Source organism: Rana temporaria, chromosome 2, assembly GCF_905171775.1.
Source record: "Rana temporaria chromosome 2, aRanTem1.1, whole genome shotgun sequence".
Classification (NCBI taxonomy): domain Eukaryota; kingdom Metazoa; phylum Chordata; class Amphibia; order Anura; family Ranidae; genus Rana; species Rana temporaria.
In genome coordinates, this window is record NC_053490.1 from 534,601,320 (window position 1) to 534,622,358 (window position 21,039).

A 21,039-nucleotide genomic window follows, 5' to 3' on the forward strand; every position below is an offset into this window, starting at 1 on the left:
AATAAAATCGCTGATCGCCACCATTAGTAGTAAAAAATTTTTTTTATAAAAATGCAATAAAACTATCCCCTATTTTGTAAACGCTATAAATTTTGCGCAAACCAATCGATAAACGCTTATTGCGATTTTTTTTTACTAAAATACGTATCGGCCTAAACTGAGAAAAAAAATATTTTTATATATGGTTTTTGGGGGATATTTATTATAGCAAAGTAAAAAATATTGATTTTTTTTTCAAAATTGTCGCTCTATTTTTGTTTATAGCGCAAAAAATAAAAACCGCAGAGGTGATCAAATACCACCAAAAGAAAGCTCTATTTGTGGGGAAAAAAGGACGCCAATTTTGTTTGGGAGCCACGTCGCACGACCGCGCCATTGTCTGTTAAAGCGACGCAGTGCCGAATTGTAAAAACCCCTTGGGTCATTAAGCAGCATATTGGTCCGGTCCTTAAGTGGTTAAGTTACCTCTATACTGTGGCTAGGGGGGGTGGTGGTGCTGAGAGCAATGATAGAATGTCCAGGACCGTGGGTTGACGTTTTCAAATGCTTTATTTTCCCGGTCAAACACGACCAACGTGTAAACGTGAGGTAGACAGGACAGGTTGGAGAAGGAAGAGCAACTTCACAGTATCAGGCTATGGATAGTAAAGGCAGTCCTGCCCTCTGTAGTTGTATTCGTTTACGTCGCCACTCCAGCCGGAGTGGGTGACGTGCCCCTGGACAGACCTCTCTCACAGGCCTGGCAGCCAGAGCGCCACTTAAAGCTTCTGGAAGGAACAAGTCTCTGCCACCGACTTGGCTCTGATTAAATCGAGGTGTTGGATGAGACCTCTGCCACAGGCCTAGTGCTGAGATTGTGAATAATAGAGCGAATCCTCCCAGTATGTCTTTTGGGGTTACCGACTGACAGTTTAAATATAACCTGTCAGTGTCCGGTCACCCAGATCCCCGGTGGTTCGTTCAAGCCCTGTTGGATCACCTGCCTCCGGGTTCTCCTCAGACCGATCCCCCATCGAACAGCATCCAGCTTGGGATCTTCTCAATAGAAGTGGGGACCCAGCAAGTCACTGGGGCCCCTTTGCCGCATACGTTGCTCCGGGCTATGAGAGCCCAGAGTCAGGAACTCCGCGTAGCACGCGACCCCGGCCAGGTATGCCATAGGGGTGGGGCCCATGATGTGCGCACACCCTAAAGGTGGGTGCCGCACCTGGAACCCGAAGAACCCCGAGCAATGGCCTCCGCCACAGAAATACCCCTCCCCAGCATGCCCAGCGAGGGAAAACTCCTCCAATTGGCTGCTGGGAAGAAGCGGCTCCGCCTGGACCGCTCTGGTGCCACCTGCCGCCCAGAGATGAGACTGCATCTCTGGAGCACAGACTGACCCACAGGACAATCCAGATTTGGCGACAGCCAAATTGAACAAAATCAAAGAATGAGAGCAACAGAACTCTCTCATTCTCTCACTAAATTTAAACATAGCACCTGTACTACAAAAAAAAAAGCAAACATTCATCTCATATTCGTTTGTTAAGTTAATTTATTTAATTCATATTCGCTAGATTACGATTTGTTTTTGCAAATTAGTTTCATTCTATTCAGATTTGTTTTGTATATTCATTATTTTCAAAATTAAAATATAAATTCAGAAGACTGCTATATTCTGATCTATTTTATTAAATTTTTTTTCTATTCTCATCTATTCAGCAGCCTGAAGCTCGGTTCACATTTTATGCGAATCGGATAACATATATTTTACAGTTAGGCACAATTTATTTCCCCCCCCCCCCCCCAGGTAGAAATGGGCTGAAAACGCACACTCAGGGTTAATTTGAGGGCAAGTACATTCAAATCTGAGAAAGGGTTTAGGAACTCAAGCTCTTAAGATTAGCCACCCCCCTTTTATTTTTTTTAAGGGACCAAAAGTAATTGAACAAAAGCTGGCCAGCTGTGGACTACTCCTTTGTTATTTCTTCATCAATTAAGCAGTTAAAAAGGTCTGGAGTTGATTCTAAATGTGGTATTTGGAATCTATTACTGCGACTCTGCATCATGCCTTCAAACTAGGTGTCCATGCAAGTGAAACAGGCCATTAGAAGGCTTCAAAAACAAATCCATCAGAGAGATAGCAGCAACATCAACAGTTTTGTACATTCTGAGGAAATAAGAATGCACTGGTGAACTCCATAACATAAAAAGGCCTGGACGTCCATGGAAGACAACAGCGGTGGAGGATCGCAGAATCCTATGGTAAAGAAAAACCCAGTCACAGCATCGAGACAAGTGAAGGGCCCTCTCCAGGGAGAGGGGGGGGGGGGGGAGACAAGTGAAGGGCCCTCTCCAGGGAGAGGGGGGGGGGGAGACAAGTGAAGGGCCCTCTCCAGGGGTGGGGAGAGAGACAAGTGAAGGGCCCTCTCCAGGGGTGGAGAGAGACAAGTGAAGGGCCCTCTCCAGGGGTGGGGAGAGAGACAAGTGAAGGGCCCTCTCCAGGGGTGGGGAGAGAGACAAGTGAAGGGCCCTCTCCAGGGGTGGGGAGAGAGACAAGTGAAGGGCCCTCTCCAGGGGTGGGGAGAGAGACAAGTGAAGGGCCCTCTCCAGGGGTGGAGAGAGACAAGTGAAGGGCCCTCTCCAGGGGTGGGGAGAGAGACAAGTGAAGGGCCCTCTCCAGGGGTGGGGAGAGAGACAAGTGAAGGGCCCTCTCCAGGGGTGGGGAGAGAGACAAGTGAAGGGCCCTCTCCAGGGGTGGGGAGTGAGACAAGTGAAGGACCCTCTCCAGGGGGGGGGGGGGGGACAAGTGAAGGACCCTCTCCATGGAGGTGGGTGTATCATTGCCTAAAATCAAGAGAAGACTTCACAAGGGCAAATACAGAGGGTTCTCCACAAGGTGCAAACCATTCATAAGCCTGAAGAATAGAAAAGCCAAATTAGACTTTGCCAAAAACATTTAAAAAAGCCATACCAGTTTTGAAAAAGCATTCTTTGGACGGATGAAGCCAAGATTTTTGGAGAAGGCTTGGAACAGCTCATGACCCAAAACACACAACGTCATCTGTGGTCACATGGTGGAGCTTGCAGTGTGAGGACACAGGCATGCATGGCTTCCAGTGGCACTGGGTTATTGGTGTTCATTGATGTGACAAAAGCTGCCGGATGGATTCTGCAGTGTTTAGAGATCTACCGTCAACCCAGATTCAGCCAAAATGCAGCAAAGTTGATTGGACGGCGCTTCACAGTACAGATGGACAATGATCCAAAACACACTGCAAAAACAACCCAGGAGATTTTGAAGGAAAAGAAGTGGAATATTCTGCAATGGCCGAGTCAATCACCTGATCTCACCCCAATCGAGTATTTCACTTGCCGACATCAGAACTAAAAAGGCAGAAAGAGCCCCAAACAAAGAACAACTGAAGACAGCTGCCGTTAGAGCCTGGCAAAGCATCAGAAAGGAGGAAAGCCAGTCTCTGGTAATGTCCATGGGTTCCAGACTTCAGTCATTGGCAGTAAAGGATGCTCAACAAAAATATTAAAAATAAACAATTTATGAATATATTCATTTGTTCCATTACATTTGATCCCCTGAAAATGGGGGGACTGTGTATAAAATGGTTGCAGTGCCTAAAATTTGGGCAGGAAGGGGGTGAAAGCAGGGCTGGGACTGGCCCACTTTGACAGGTCTCTCCCAAGGCGGCCGGACAACTCCCGCACCCCCACCCCTCCGGCCACCCAAGCCCCCTCTCCCCCTTCATTAGCCGTTCTACTTTATTAGGAGTAGAACGGCTGATACTCTTATAGGCAGTACCAGTGGGAAAGCTAGACATTATTTCACCTGGGGCAAAGAATCAGTTCGGTGCCCCCCTTATGGGACAAGATTAGGCAGAAGTGAGAAACTCCCAGGCCATAGCTGTTGAGTCAGCTGTCTGTCCCCTCCCCCTGCTTCTTTGTTCCCCCCCAGGTGAGCGCTGCAGGGAGGAAGAGACAGAGGAGCTGTCACTGAAGCCAGCCCACTGAGCCATCGGCCCACCAGGAAACTCCCTGTAGTCCCAATGGCCAGTCCATCCCTGGGTGAAAGTTCCCGGTATTGAAGGGGTTAAGGTGAAAGACTGTTCTTCAACAGAGCAGTAAGAACATAGGATTTTGGCTCTCCTTGTAAAATCCTTTTCTTGGGAGTCCCTTGGGGTTCACAGGTCCCACGCATCATTAACAGAATAAAATACAAAAAACACTGGAGGTTAGAGGTGAACGTTTTTTATTTTTCAAAATAAAATATTATTAATTTATTACATCTTACAACATTAGAAAAGATACATCAGCAACCTCCATCAGATGCTACAAAGCAGAACCATCAGATTGTGTGGTGCGAGTCGTCTTCTGTAGGCTCATACCCGACATGCCACTGCTGTGTAACACCGCAAAGTTGCTACAAAGTGCTTTAATTTTTTTTCTATAAATACATAAAAATATGAATAAATAGTAGAAGATTCTATGTAGGGAATTATAGTACATTAAAAATGCATTTTTCTGAACTCCCTCCAGGGCAAAGTATTGAATACCTAGGTTCTGGTAGTAGGACTCACACCATCCTGGGGGCTCTCATATAAAATCTCCACGTGGAGCGGCTCCGTGGAATGAAGGAGTCCCTGTGCGCTCTGGTATAACTTTTAAACCTGAACCGGGCCACAGCAGTTTAGTACCACCGTCTGTCTCATTCAGACACCCACCCCATGTGTTCTGGGTACCCAACGAGCTGCAGGACTCTTCAGATAAGAGGGTTTGAGGAAGGATTTGCTATTTACTGAAGTGACAAAAACACCTCAAACAAACAAAAATGTAAACAAGCAACAGAACATAGAAATGTGAATACAATACAGAATTTCATTCCTTGGGTGGCTTCTCTATTACAGTCCAGGGCGGCACGCAGGGGTGCAAACCAAAGGGGCGTTTCATTGGCTGGGCGGTTCGTCCAAAAGCTCTGCCTTCTGTTTGTATTTGGCCAGGATTTCTCGCAGATCGGCCAGTGGGTCATGCATCATGAACGCCTCGTACTCCCGCTTGGTCTTTAGGCTCATCTCCTGCACATGTTTCTGAAACAGAAGACCAAGAAAGATCAGCCTGATCATGTGACAAATCTGAATCTCACTTCCATCAGTGGCTTAGTGGTTGGCACTTCTGTCTTGCAGCACTGGGGTCATCGGTTTAATTCAGAGTTAGGACTATAGTATAAAGTTTCCACGTTCTCCCTGTGCTTGCATGGATTTCCTCTGGATGACTTGTCCCTGGTCTATATTGGCCCTAGCATGTGAGATTAGGGCCCAGATCCATGAAGAACTTACGGCGGCGTATCTATTGATACGCTGCGCAAGTTCTACGATGCGCCGGCGTATCTTTGTTTTGTATTCACAAAACAAGATACGCCAGAATGTGGGCTAGATCCGACCGACGTACGTCTTAGTACGCCGTCAGATCTTGGGTGCATATATACGATGGCCGCTAGGTGGCGCTTCCGTTGATTTCTGCGTAGAGTATGCAAATTAGCAAGATACGCCGATTCTCAAACGTACGTTCGTCCGGCGCATTTTTTACATTGTTTGCGTAAGGCTTTTTCCGGCGTATAGTTACCCCTGCTCTATGAGGTGTACGCAATGTTAAGTATGGACATCGGAAGGGAGCTGCGGTGGCTCAACGCGATTGGCACTGTGCTGACAAGCCATTCACCTCTGCAGCTAGGGGTTCGGATCCCGGTCTCGGCTACATGTGAATTGAGTTTGGTGGTCTCAGCCCGGTTCCCGGTGGGTGTGCTATGCGAGGTAAGCCTGCGCTTAGTACGCCCACCCCTCTCCCACAAAAACCGCCACACTTACACGCACTCGGAATTGGGTTAACATCACGCACTTTGACCACGCGGTCTCTAAAAAAAGAGAGGCGAAGGACTAACGGGGCTGGTTGAGCGGGCTAATCCTCTCACTCCCTTATAGGGAGTCCCTCTGCCCCGTTGGGCTTCAAAGCGGAGCAGGTAGGGCGGGCTGTGTGGGAGGACCCCCTCACACCCACCATTGCCACCCGGGGCATGGAGAAAGGTGGCAGATTGCCTCTGGGGAGGCCTGCCTACTCCCAACTCCTGCAGTCCGGCTCCTCTCTCGAGTACACGCACAAAATACCTTTTTTTTTATTCCTTTAAAAAGTATGGACGTCGGGCCAGCGTCGTGTTTTACGTCGTTTGTGTAAAACGTTCGCGAATAGGGCTTTGCGTAAATTACGTTCACGTCGTCTAGGCATTGAGCGGGCATAATTTAATTTGAAAATTTGACATGATACTGAGCATGCGCCATTCGAAAAAAGCGTCATTTACGTGGGGTCATGCTTAGTTTACATAAAACATGCCACCCTGTTCCTCATTTGATTTAGGCGCTTACGCCGGCACTTTTACGCTACGCCGCTGTAACTTTAGACGCAAATGCTTTGTGAATACAGCACTTGCCTCTCAAAGTTGCGGCGGTGTAGTGCAACTACGATACGCTACGCCCACTTAATTTTACGCCTATCTACGTGGATCTGGCCCTAGGACTCTAAGTTGTAAGCTCCTTGGATGGTATGGACTGTTGTAAACGCACAGTACTGTAGAGTGCTGTGTTAATGGTCAGGGCTATATAAATGCCTGTAAAAGATAACTGACATAATGATCACCTGCTGGGAAAGGTCTTCTATCCAATCTATGTGTAATGTGTGAAACTTTTCACTATATAAGGATCTTACCGTCCAATGTGCGTACACACATTGGCCCGTTTGGTAAAGGCACCAGTGTCAGCCTACTTTTTACTTTCCAGGTGTGGCCACGAAACCCGTTCTTCAAACATTGATGCATTTCCCACCACAAGCATTTATTCTAAGCCAGCCCTCAAAATTTACTCGCAAAATGCGAGCGGGCGAGTAAATTTTGAGGGCTGGCGAGTGTGGGCAGCCTGGGAGCAGGGGGGGGGGGGCGAGCAAGGAGAGGAGAGTCGCCGATGTCTGGTTGTTGAAACCACAGGGAACATTACAGCTTTCAATTCAATAGCGGTGTTCCCCGCCGCGCACGTCATATACAGCCCCTCCCCCTTGACCGGGCACTTTGATAGACAGATCACCCATCCCAGGACTGCCGGCGACTCCGGCTCCTCTCCTACCCAGCACAGGTAGGCTGCAATTGTGTGGGGGGGACTCTGGCTGCAATTGTGGGGGGACATGGGCAGGCTGCATTTTTGGGCACAGATAAAGTTGTTGTTGTTTATAACTTAATTCTGCATAAAACATTTAAGTGTCATTTCCTGAGATTTATGAGGGCGTGTCTAGGGGCGGGACATGGTAGGGGTTGGGCAAGAACACCTTAAGGCCTGGCTAGTAGCTCAGGACTTGAAATTTTGAGCCCTGTTCTAAGCACTTGTAGTGTGAAACACGTCAACGTTGTTCCTTTATTAAAGAAGTTCTAAAGCCAAAACATTGGATTTTTGTTTGTATTTTAAACAAGACTTTACAGTCCCCTTTTTAAAAGTAAAACATGTTATACTTGCTTTCTCTGTGCAGTTAGTTTTGCAGAGCAGCCCACATCCTCCTTCTCGGGTCCCTCTTTTCTGCTCCTGGCCCCTCCCTCCTATCAAGTGCCCCCTCAGCCAGCAGCTTTCTATGGGGGCACCTGAGCCAAGTCTCCCGTTTGGCTGACATCCGCAGGAGCCAATGGCACCGCTGGTGTGTCTCAGCCAATCAGGAGGAGTATCCCAGACTGCTTAGACATCGCGAGAGAGATGTCTTACTGGTTCTTCTCTGGCAATCCAGCCAAGAGAGTCTGAAAGACGGCGCCGCTCGGGCCATGCGTTCCATCCACGGTGTCACTTCCACTTTCCCACTGGCACAGAGAAAACTGAATTGACGCGGCTCTGAGGGAAAGCTCTGTCGTAGGGTGGTGCCAATCAAAAACAAGGCAAACAAAATAACACTAAGATGGGAGTATTCAGGGCAGGATAAAACAAGGCTCTTCTATGATCATGTGATTGCATAGACGTCATGTTTTCCATAGTACACTGTGTCCGGCGCCCGAACACAGTGCACTTAAAGGAACCCTCCTCTTTATTACTCCATAGACACTGTGCTGGGCTGCACTTGCGGATAAAGTAACAGCACTGCTCCAGGTCAGTCAACCTAAAAAACAGCCACCAGTTCCACGTGAAAAAGTGTGTGTCATATATATATATATATATATATATATATATATATATATATATATATATATATCACACATACATACATACATACATACATACACAGTATAGGTGTTCATCGATGGACCATTTCCAATAAATGCCTGCGATCTTTAGCATATTTGAGTCTGCTCATCCACTTTCTTCTTCAAAGTATTCCTTGGTTGTGAGCCAGACTTTTATGTGGCCGTTTTTTAGGTTGACTGACCTTAAGTGCACTGTGTTCGGGCGCCGGACACAGTGTATTATGGAAAACATGACGTCTATGCAATCACGTGATCATAGAAGAGCCTTGTTTTGTCCTGCCTTGTGGAGCAATGCACTGCCCCTGAATACTCCCATCGTAGTGTCATTTTGTTTGCCTTGTTTTTGATTGGCACCACCCTACGACAGTGCTTTCCCTCAGAGCTGCGTCAATTCAGTTTTCTCTGTGCCAGTGGGAAAGCGGAAGTGACACTGCGGCTCTGTGGATGGAACGCATGGCCCGAGCGGCGCCGTCTTTCAGACTCTCTTGGCTGGATTGCCAGATAAGAACCAGCAAGACAAAACGAAAGTGATGAATGGAAGTCCTAAGAAAGGAGTGGCCAGGCAGCTCATGTGCTTAATGATTCTATTGGCAGAAAGAGCCAGTTGCAGATAAACAGGTTTGACATGATTCAGTTATTCCCTCTAGGAAATCTGCTCAAAACACAAACAAATGTTCACTTCATCTACTTGTCCTGCAACTCTTAATGTCGGTCTTCGCACAAATAAAATAAATTATAATATATATCATTGTGTGTGCGTTATATGTAAATACATCATTACAAGAATTTAACTTTGTCATATAATAAAAATGCTAAACCATGCTGTAAAATAAACAGATTTCCTCCATAACAATTCAAGTTGCACAAAACACACACACAGCATGCCCCTTCCCTGCCCATTGTACAATCACTCTACAGTTATATGTTTGTACCATCATTGGATTGACACAACATCCAAAACTGCATTTCAAGTACAGATATGTATCCCCCCACCCTCATCTTTTACCGTATATACTCGAGTACAGAGTTTTTCAGCCCTTTTTTTAAGACTGAAAATACCCCCCCTCGGCTTATACTCAAGTCAGTGTACCTGTCGGGTCGTGGGCGTCCATTTTTCAAAAGTCTCAGCTTTCCCCTGGTCCGTGACAGGCGTTTGACACTGTGTTCTGCTACCGCCTATCACGGAGGTCCTCTCATCCGCGGACTTTCCCAGCAGACAATGTCTTCAGCCTATCATGGACCTCTTGCCCGAGGATGAAAGAAGGTCCGCGATTGGCGGAAGACAGTGTCTGCTGGGAAACTGAGTCCGAGGATGAGAGGACCTCCTTGACAGTCGGTAGCCGAACAGTGTCAAACGCCCATCACGGACCAGGAGGAAGCCACGACTTTTGAAAAAACGGACGCCTGCAGCCTTTCAAGAACACAGGCACCGCAAGGCTGCAATGGGCACAGTGAGAATGGGCACCGCAAGGCTGCAATGGGCACAGTGAGAATGGGCACCGCAAGGCTGCAATGGGCACAGTGAGAATGGGCACCGCAAGGCTGCAATGGGCACAGTGAGAATGGGCACCGCAAGGCTGCAATGGGCACAGTGAGAATGGGCACCGCAAGGCTGCAATGGGCACAGTGAGAATGGGCACCGCAAGGCTGCAATGGGCACAGTAGACCCTCTTTTCCGCTTACAGTAGCTGCTGCATTCTCACCCTAGGCTTATACTCGAGTCAATACGTTTTCCCAGTTTTTTTGGTGGTAAAATTAGGGCCTCGGCTTATACGCGAGTATATAGGGTATGTCCTCCTATTCCATATATATTGATTGGGAAAGTGGAAGTGACACAGCAGCTCCGTGGATGAAACGCATTGCCCGAGCGGCGCCGTCCTTCAGACTGTAATCACATTGCATTTGCACCAAAATGGTGCGGTACCCTTTTTTGGTCCGCACTGGAATCAGAACAGCAAGGAAATTTTTTTTTTTTTTAAGTTTCAAAAACATTTAGCATCAAATTGGGGACCAGGAGATAAGACTGCTGTAAAAAAGCAAACAGATTTGTATTCATGGCAGAGATGATGGAATTGTGGGCGGTGCCTCACCTCTATTACTGCCACATGAGAGGCCACAGCGGTCACCACCCGGTCCAGCTTCTTAACCACTTGTCTGTTCTCCTCGTCAGCCTGGTGCTCAACAAGCTGCAACCTGGAATGGGAAATGGAGATTGTGAACTAAAGAGGACGAGGAAACTGCCACTTTTTGCAATTCCATTTTACAGCGACAGTTTAAGTATTTAATTACATAGCATTCATAGAAATTATGCATCACTTGTCATAAATGTGCTAAAAAGAGTATCAGATGGTTCCAAGAATTCTGCACAAGGTTTTCTGTATACCCAAGAAGCCCTCCACCCCCAAATTATACAGAGCCCCAACTTCAGAGCCCTTCCAGACACCTCATTCATTCTACAAGCCAATAAGCTTTGCAATATTGCCCACTGAGGCACTCATTGAGGGACGGAAGAATGTGGCAGTGCGATCTCCATTACATTCAGTAGAGCACAGGGGAGACATCAGGGTTTAAAAGAACCCAATGTCTCATTAACCACTTAACATCCGCCCGCCGTCAAATGACGGCAGGCGGAATGCTCTTTTGTTCCGACAGGACGTCATATGATGTCCTGTCATTTAAAGCCTCTAGGGCGATTGCGTGCGCTCACCCGTCGAGTCCCCGGGAACACAGTGCGCGTGCCCGGCGGCCGCCGAGCACCCGCGGTTGCCCAGTAACTGTGCAGGGACAGAGGAGACCGATCTGTGTCTTTTGTACATAGGGACACAGATCGGTCACCTCCCCCAGTCAGTACCCTCCCCCCCACAGTTAGAACACCCAGGATACACATTTAACCCCTTGCTCGCCCCCTAGTGGTTAACCCCTTCCCTGCCAGTCACATTTATACAGCAATCAATGCATATGTATAGCACTGTTCACTGTATAAATGTGAATGGTCCCAAAAATGCGTCAAAAGCGTCCGATGTGTCCGCTATAAGTTAGTAGTCCCGAAAAAAAAAAAAAAAAAAAAGAAGCAGAACGCCGCCATTCCTAGTAAAAAAAAAAAAAGAGTTATTATGTCCACTATTTTGTAGGTAATATAACTTTTGCGCAAACCAGGTTATTGCGATTTTTATTTTTTTTACTAAAAATATGTAGAATACGTATCGGCCTAAACTGAGAAAAAAAAATAAAATATATACTTTTTTTTAAAAAAAATGGGATATTATAGCAAAAAGTAAAAAATAGTGTTTTCAAAATTGACGCTCTTTTTTTGTTTATAGGCCAAAAAATTAAAAACCGCACAGGCGATCAAATACCACCAAAAGAAAGCTCCATTTGTGAAAAAAAATAAAATAAATGAAAAACACACACACACACACACACACACGTCAATTTTGTTTGGGAGCCACGCCGCATGACTGCGCAATGGTCAGTTAAAGCGACGCAGTGCCGGAAGCTAAAATCTTGTCTGGGCAGGAAGGGGGTGTATGTGCACAGGAGGCAAGTGGTTAAAGAGAACCAGGTCTCCTTTGGATCGATTACCCCCCTGATGGCGGCCCTGGATAGAGTACAGGCAGTACACCTGCAAGGGGCCTGGAGATCCCCAGGGCCCCATGTGGCAAACCCCCCCCCTTTTTTATATATATATATATATATATACATATATATATATATATATATATATATATATATATATATATATATATATATATATATATATATATATATTTTTTTTTTTTTTTTTTTAATTAAAGGGCCGAGAGGTCGCCCGACTTTACCTCGGACTCCCTAAAAGCGAGACAGACATCTCTTGTGGAACCTGGACGCACCTCCTGATCCCCTTACGCAGGTTTGTCGCACCGAGGTATGCCCAGTCCCCCTTTGACCCTTTCCCTCATGCACCCTCCTCCCCTTCCTTGTTCTCCTCCCTTCGTCCTTTCCCTCTCCCTGAAACTACCACCATTTTATTCTGTAGGGTGTCTGCTTTCAGAAAATGTAAACTTTTTTTTTTTTTTTTTTTTTTTAGGTAATCTTCAGGCCTAACATACATACATACTTTTTTTTAAAAGGTGTGAAAAAAACAGCTCTGGCTGTGAAAAGGGTTAAAGGATACGTTCATCTTTGGTAACATGGTTCACCTGTAAGATTTGTTGGGAGGGAGAACACCTATACATAACACACACAAATGCTATACCCAAAGTTGAGCCTATGCCTCCCAAGGGCAGGAGCTGTGCAGCCTTGTAAGTGTCAGAGCCTCCGTTCTGTACTTACTCCTGCTTGGACCTCTCCAGGTCCTTCATAGTCTCCTCCAGTCCTTTGCTCACTCCAGACTCCAGCAACTGGCAATGTTTCTGTAAAGACTGGAGCTCAGATGTCCATTTCTTCTCCTGTTCTTCTGCATCCTGGAAAGATCACAAGAATTATAATGAATGGAGGGGGGCACCAATTCCCATAATCCTAGTGGGCACATCAAAACAAAGACCCTACCTGATTCATCTGCAGTAAGAGCTCATCCAGCCTCTGGGCCTCATCCTTGAGTTTCTTCACATCATTCCTCTTATCAGAGTTTAGGGATCTCAGCTACAGGAAGAAAAAAAGGACACAAAAATGGTAGAACAAGAAATTGGTTCACCCATATGGAGACCTTCAGGAATGACAGGACAGAGTCAGTCTGAAGATTGCAGTGGCTGCAAGATATGCTCTGAGAACTACAGACTATGGAGGAAGAACACCTTCTGGTGAACTGAAGTCAGACAGAGGGATGGAAGGACCACATGCTGGTTGAGGTGAAAGGCCAAACTACCCTAAAGTGGAGCTATAGTCGCCGATGTGGCATCTGAGCCTTCCACCGACATATTTGGGTAGCTGGCATCCAGGTCTTAATTGCTGTCTGCGTTCATTGGCTGGGCGGGGGAAGAGGTCACTCCTGCACACGTGCAGGAGCTTAGTCAGAGTCGGCATTGCCGAATTTGTACAGCAAGCTGCACAGAGCTTTTACTACTCCCACAGACCACAGCCCAGCCTCCCAAAAGCCTGAAGGACAGTAAACTGGCCCTTAGCTTAGAAAGTTTGGAGACCCCTGTTCTACATGCAGTGGATGACATTGCTCACTAGACATGTGCGCAACGGAAAAATTGGTTAAGTTTAGATTCCTAATGTTACCAATTGTGTTTTTTGTTATTGAATTCATTTTCGGTAAAATTTAAATACATTTTCCAATGGAGGTTCAACTTTTCAGAACGATTAGAATTCAGATTGGTCGAAAAACGACGGACCGATTAGAATTCGGTGTGAAGAAATAGCTGGTTTTTAACCAGCGAGCCGGGAAGCTGCCCACCCACGTCCTTAACCACGAGTCATCAATGGGCTTCTCCACTGACAGATGAATTTAAAAAAAAGATAAAGCATGCCGGCAATAGATGTATGCATGTAAAAATACACACACACACCCAAGCATGCAGCCTGGCAGGTCAGGAAAAGGGGGGGGGGGGTGACGTGAACAAGGGCCTCTTCGAGAACACTGGGCTATTGTGGGGGTCTGCAGGTGGGGGGGGCTTAACAAGGGGGCTCCCCCATCCTGCCCATCTCCCCTATGCTAATAGGTAATGAGCTCATAGTACCCATTCATAAGCAAGCAAAAAAATAAAAAATAAACGCTTTGCCTCTATAAGAGGCTACCCGCCGTATGCAGTCTCTTTGCTTTGCCAGCTCTTATGTAGGCAAGGGGCAGGATCACCAGGTTATGTCACCTGGTGGCACCGCACCCCCTTCTGATGTCACAAGAACCAGTGGTAGCTGGAATTTTGAAAAGGTGCCCAGGGATGCAAACAGTAAGGCAGCTCCCGCTGCATCGGCCAGATTGAGGATTTTCAGAGACAGAGCAAACACTGAGGCAATGCCACGGCTCTGGACCTCTGCAGCCAACTTACCAGTACACAGAGGTCTAAAAAAAGCCACAATGTACCTAAAAAAATTAAAATCACATTCTAGCTAGCCCTGCAATATGCAGCAGGGTTTGGGTACAGCACTCCAAATCAATGGCTGATCCGGATTGTCTGCATATAGAGACCAGCTCAGCAGGAAATGCTGACAGAAGGAGAAAAGCTAGCAAAACAGCAGAGAGTAAGGAAGGAAAAAAAAAAAGGAAAAAAAGAAAGAAAGAAAGAAAGAAAGAAAGAAAGAAAGAAAGAAAGAAAGAAAGAAAGAAAGAAAGAAAGAAAGAAAGAAAGAAAGAAAGAAAGAAAGGAAGAAAGGAAGAAAGGAAGAAAGGAAGAAAGGAAGAAAGGAAGAAAGGAAGAAAGGAAGAAAGGAAGAAAGGAAGAAAGGAAGAAAGAAAGAAAGAAAGAAAGAAAGAAAGAAAGAAAGAAAGAAAGAAAGAAAGAAAGGAAGAAAGGAAGAAAGGAAGAAAGGAAGAAAGGAAGAAAGAAAGGAAGAAAGGAAGAAAGAAAGGAAGGAAGAATCCAAGGCTGGCCTACAATTTTTTTGGCAGTGTTTAATCCTCCTGTAGGTGGCAGTATAAACCGATCGTACAAGACTCATGTCCCTCAAGGGACTAAAATAATGACAGCTGGCATTCAAGTTGTCCCATGCATCCTCAAACCAACACAATGAAAAACAAATCTGCTACAGATGTAAAAAAAGTAAAAAAAGTAAAAAAAAAAAAAAAAAAAAACACACTGTATAAGGATCTGATGGGTAATCAGAGCTCCATCCCACCTGCTCCTTCACTTCCTGAATCTCCATCTTGTTAGTAACAGCCTTCGTTATCTGATCTTCTGACTGCGTAAGCATCTCCATCAAGAGGATCTATAAAAAAGGAAAGGACAACGGATCAGAAAATACTTTCTAATAAAACTGCTTAGAATTTCTGCAATACATTGTACACGGTTTAAAAAAAAAAAAAAAAAAAAATAATTGTTCACACTCCAGGCACGGTCTGCAGAGAAGACGTTTTGTGTGTGAAATCCGTCGTCTCTGTACATTGGTCTGACACGTCCCTCACAGAGCCACAACTAGAGCGCAGCAACCAGTGAACTTCATGCTCCCTGCCAATTGGAGATCTCTAGCGCGGACTTAGCAAAGGGGGTTTGACAGACCACGGATCTCATAGAGAACACGTGCTGGAGCATGTTACACTCTGAATTTGGATGCAACATCCTCCAAAAGCTCAACTTTATCCTTTAGAAACCACTTCAATACCAGACACTTACTGCCCAAGCCAATTTTCAGCTTTCAGCGCTGTTGCTGTTTAAATGACAAATGCATGGTCATGCTACACTGTACCCAAACAGAATTTTTATCATTTTTGTAGCGCCCCCTTTACTTTCAGTAAGGGCACTACGCTAAAGTTAGTGGGGGGAATGTGAGAGGCAAGTTGCTCTCATTCCTAATTGTGTTAAATTTGGCTGTCGCCAAATCTGGATTGTTCTGTGGGTCAGTCTGCGTTCTAGGGATGCAGTTGCATCTCTGGGCGGCAGGTGGCGACAGAGGTCCAGGCGGAACCGCTTTTTCCCCAGCAGCCAATTGGAGGAGTTTTCCCTCGCGGGGCATGCTAAGGAGGAGTATTTCTGTGGCGGAGGCCGTTATGGGTTCTTCACGGGTTTCTGGTCGCAGGTGCGGCACCCACCTTTAGGGTGTGCGCACATCGCGGGCCCCACCACTATGGCCTACCTGGCCTGGGGTCGCGCGCTACGAGGAGTTCCAGACTCTGGTCCCACCTGGCCTGGAGCGACTGATGCTGCCAAGGGGCCCCAATGACTTACTGGGTCCCCACTTCTACTGAGGAGATCCCAGGCTGTATGCCATTCGGTGGGGGGGGGGGGTCGGCTTGAGGAGAACCCGGAGGCAGGTTGTCCAAAGGGGCTTGAACGAACCATTGGGGATCTGGTGACTGGAACATTGACAGGTACACTTGCACTGTCAACCAGTGACCATAGCACAATTTACTGGGATTCGCTCAACCATTCAGCTCATCCAAGTTCTAGGCCTGTGGCAGAGGCCCACTAGAGCCAGGTCTGTGGCAGAGACCTGTTCCTCCCAGCAACCTTAAAGTGGCACTCTGGCTGCCAGGCCTGTGGCAGAGGTCTGTCCGGGGGCACTTCACCCACTCTGGCTGGAGTGGTGACGAACTGTACTATTGCTGAGAGCAGGACTGCTTTCCTTCTATCCAAGCCTGATACTGCAAAGTTCCTTTACTTCATCAACCTTTTCTGTCTACCTCACGTTGATGTTGGTCGTGTTGGGCCAAGAAATAAAGCATTCAGAAAACCTTATCTACTAACTGGACATTCGCTTATTGCTCTACTCACTACCTTCACCCCTAGACAAACCAGAGGTAACTCAATACGCCGATCCCAAAACATCAGCGGCTCCTGAGGGGGGGGGGGAGCGCTACATTTTGTTACCACATATAGAGCTTTCTTTTGGTGGATTTTGATCACCTCTGGTTTTTATTTTTTGCTAAACAAAAAAAACAAGTGGCACTGGTAGGCTGCACTAATGGGTGGCACAACTGGGCACTACGGATGGGCCGAACACCCCCCCCCCCCGAATCGCATCCAGAACAAACACCGTTAAAGTCTATGGGACGCAAATGTGAGAAATCAAAAGTGCAAATTTTAAAAAAGGCCAAATATGCAAGTTATTGCCCTAAAAAAGTGTTTGGGGACAGAGTCCTGCCCCAGGGGACATGCATCAATGCAAAAACAATTTTAAACTGCATTTTTTTCGGGAGCAGTGATTTTATTAATGCTTAAAGTGAAAAAATAAAAGTCAAATATTCCTTTAACCATCTCAATACCGGGCACTTTCACCCCCTTCCTGCACAGGCCATTTTTCAGCGCTGTCACACTTTGAATGACAATTGCGTGGTCATGCAACACTGTATCCAAATGAAATTTTAATCATTCCCCCCCCCCCCCCCCCCTGCAAATAGAGTTTTCTTTTGGTGGTATGTCATCACCTCTGCTGATTTTTTTTTGCCCTATAAACAAAAGAGCGACACATTTTGAAGAAAAAAAAAAAAGCAACATTTACATTTTGCTATAATAAATATCCAACACGTTGTCCAGGAAATTGTAACACAAACCTTTCTGCAAGGCCTCCCGAAGAGGTTTCATCCTCTGCGAAGGCTGGATAAGTGCCGCAACCTTACCCTTATAACGTGGATCAAGATGGGTTGCCAGCCAGTAGCGATCCCTCTCCTTGATCACACAAATCTGAGGGTCCTTTCGCAGGCTTTGCAGGATCAGGGAGGCCATCGTAGGTTTGCCGAGGCAATCAAACCGGAGTCCTCTGGGTCGCCAAGGGTGACATGATCTGCAGCCACCTCCTCCCAGCCACGTACAAGTCCATGGGTTTTTGGGGACCGTCAGCAACCCCTTGAAGACTGCTGCTGATGCCGAGTGCTGGGCTCCACCTCCATGCTGACGCAATCCTCCTCTTCCTGTGTGAGAGGCGGGCCCACAGGAATACGGTCTGGATAAAGGGCCTTAAGAGGTAAGGAAGTACTCCTCTGGAGGGTGATAGATACTGCAAACTGTTTGACATTCTCCTTATATTATGCTAGGCGAGAGATTATGTTAAAATGGAAGTCAGAGGATCCCCCCACTCATGACTCCTGGCGGAGGTCAGTGACTTCGGTGCTGCCTTTGTACAGGCTGACCTACGAAAGTAGGCAGTGTCCGGGAAAGTATGATAAAATATGGTCTGCTTGGACTGATACCTGTGCGGTTTTTGACCCTCTATCCACCCGATTGTACGTTGGGGGTGATCATTGTGGTGGCCTCCCCCCCTTCCTGACCCCCCTGTGGCCCCCTCCCTCTCCCCTTACCCCCGCCCTTTTCTGGTCCCCTCCCTGCCCCCGGCTTCGCGCTGTACATGCCATTTTATGTGCTGTAGGAACTGTTGGGGGTGGTAATGTGATTGGCTTCTTATAGTGGATGTTAGATTTAGTTTTATTCCTTGCTGGTACATGGGCGGGATTTCCTGTGCACTTACGGACGTTCTGAATATGTACTTTTGTATTACTGTGTTCTGTACACTGATTGAGATGTAATGCTGAATTGTCTAATAAAAAGCTTTTTCTGTTAAAAAAAAAAAAAAAAAAAGTCCTCTTCCGCCCTCTGTTTTGCCTCAAGTGCCCCGTCCATTATTCCATGCAGCGTGTGCTCCAACAGGATTACAAGAGGGACAGTACCACTGATGCATGCACTGTCACCATCTTCGTGGCCTCCTCAAATGGTGACAGGACAGTGCATGCATCCTTGATCATTACCCACTAGCATGGTGAAAAAAGCTAAGCTCCGCAGACCCTGTCCTGCGGCCATAGTCGCACAGGTACTGATGGCCCTCTGCTGCGTGTGCAGCCACTGCAGCATTGCCAACGTTGAGTTTTAACCTGGTGGGCATGTCACAGATTAGGCGGTTCTTGGGCAGGTTGTATTCCTTTTGGAGGTCAGCCAGCCGAGCACTGGCATTATATGAAATACCCACTGTGACAGACTCACCCGGGACATCCCCAGACCCTTTTATGTCTAAAATCATCCTATGTCCACTAGGGGCATAGGATGACTGAGAAATATCTTGGACTACCTGAGATGGGATTATGTAATTATCCACAATATATTCCAGGATATCTAAAGAACCATTTACTGTTTGTTGATTCTGAACTCAACGCGTTAATTGTAAGAATGACTCATTCAAACTGTTGGGACACATACTGTTAGATGCCAATTTCCTCACCTCCAGGTTTTCTATAGGATTAGGGTCTGGAGACCGGATAGGCCACTTCATGACATTAATGTGTTTCTTCTTGAGCCACTCCTTTGTTGCCTTGGTCGGTATGTTTTGGGTCCTTGTCATGCTGGAAGACCCATTCATGACCCATCTTCAGTGTTCTGTCTAAGGGAAGGAGGTTCTCATCCAAGATTTTACAATACGCGGCCCCGTCCATTGGCCCCTCAATGTGGCAAAGTCATGTGACTGTAGTGATGGTGTTCCTGGGGGTCATAGTCAGCATTCTTCTTCCTCCGAACACAGCGAGTCGATGCCAAAGAGCTCAGTTTTGATCTCTTCTGATCACAGCACTTTCACCCAATCCTTCGTCTGTTCTCTGTGCTAAATGACCCTGCTATTGTGTGAAGATGTCCTGTGTTTACACTTCTGATAATGTGTATTGTATAGCAGGTGAGCGAGGAGCATTGCTGGGACAAGGCCATTTGGTGCCCAGGGACGAAGATGGCAAAGTGCGCCCCCCCCCCCGTTTTTAAGAAAGAATCTGGCGGCAATTGATAGGGCAAACTGGCAAAAATTGATGGTTACAGTGGCTGTGTGTGTTGGCACAGTGGCGACAATTGATGGCACAGTGGCTGCGCGTTATGGGCACAGTGGCTGCGCGTTATGGGCACAGTGGCTGCGCGTTATGGGCACAGTGGCTGCGCGTTATGGGCACAGTGGCTGCGCGTTATGGGCACAGTGGCTGCGCGTTATGGGCACAGTGGCTGCGCGTTATGGGCACAGTGGTTGTGTGTTATGGGCACAGTGGCTGCGTGTTATTGGCACAGTGGCGACAATTGATGGCAGTGGCTGCATGTGTTGGCACACAATTTGTACAGTGCCACTACCGCAGCCCGTTCTGACTAGTCTATGATGACACAAGTGTACTGCGGCTGCCTGTGTGTCAGAACTGCGCCCCCCCCCCCTCCTATACAAAATTGTAGCGCCCAGGGCACTCGCCCCTCTCCGCCCCTGCCTTGTACCAGCCCTGGCGAGGAGACCAGACGTCTACTCAGAAAGGTCATATCTTTGAGTCGCCTAGTCTGGGTAAATGATTAGTTAATTAGCTCATGTTAATTTATGTTCTGGTTACCTCCTCTTTAAACTGTATATAAGGTTGTATTCTTGGTTCTATTAAACACTCCATGTTCAGCAGACAAACAAGTCTCATCTTGTTGTGTGCAGCTGGAATATCTGATCTCTCTATCCAGACTGATAGGAAGCGGTATATGACGGAAGCAGTATATGACGGAAGCACTCAAGCAGAGTGTGGGATGTTCCGTTACACCCACAGACTTTCCTGGCCTGCCTCAGGAGACACTGTAATCCTGGGTACCTGCACAAGAACCGCTGCACCACCAAAATAAGGATGCAAGCCAAACAGGGCACATGGGTCAAGTGTCCATCGGAGGGGAGGTTGGTGCCATTGTCGCAAACCACCATTCCTGGCCGAAGCTGGTGTGGCGTCAATCACCTCTGAGCCTGCCCCTGCAGAATCTCTGCCCAATTTGTCTCCGGTCCCCTAAGCAGAGCATCTTTTTGCCCGAGTTCTTGCGTAGCCTCTAGAATGCCATATAGAGGAAGAGGGGGTGTGGCAGAATCACCACCACCAGCATTTTGGAGGAGCTCCAACAATACTGCACCCTGTCCTGCATCCTTTCCAGCTGCCAGCAGAGTTACCCAGTGTGCCGTGATAGAAAGGCAACGTCCCTGTCCATGCCCATGCCTGCTGGACCATGAGTCAGCAGTAATATGCACCTTACCACTGACAGCCCTGTCCAACAAGGCCAAGATGTTGCCTTCCACATGTCGGTAGAGAGCTGGGATGGCCTTCCGAGAAAAAAAAAAAAAATTGGCGTTTGGAAACCTGCCACTGAGGTACCGCACATTCAACAAATTCTTGAAAGGGGACAGAGTCTACCAGCTAAAAAGACAGCAGCGGAGTGCTAGCAATTTAGCATTCAGCTGCT

The 21,039-nt window shown here is 47.1% G+C and overlaps 1 protein-coding gene across 1 annotated transcript in view; it reads right to left on the reverse strand.

The window, feature by feature from the left end:
• Positions 1-4,519: 4,519 nt before the first annotated feature.
• The window catches only part of LOC120928081 (kinetochore protein NDC80 homolog), a 59,395-nt gene continuing 42,875 nt past the window's right edge, over positions 4,520-21,039 (reverse strand). The window contains exons 13-17 of the mRNA XM_040339173.1: positions 15,011-15,100; positions 12,782-12,874; positions 12,566-12,696; positions 10,345-10,447; positions 4,520-5,081 (exon numbers count right to left, since the gene is read on the reverse strand). Coding sequence (XP_040195107.1) covers positions 4,941-5,081; positions 10,345-10,447; positions 12,566-12,696; positions 12,782-12,874; positions 15,011-15,100 — 558 coding nt within the window. The 3' untranslated portion in view covers positions 4,520-4,940. The remainder of the gene's footprint in view (positions 5,082-10,344; positions 10,448-12,565; positions 12,697-12,781; positions 12,875-15,010; positions 15,101-21,039) is intronic.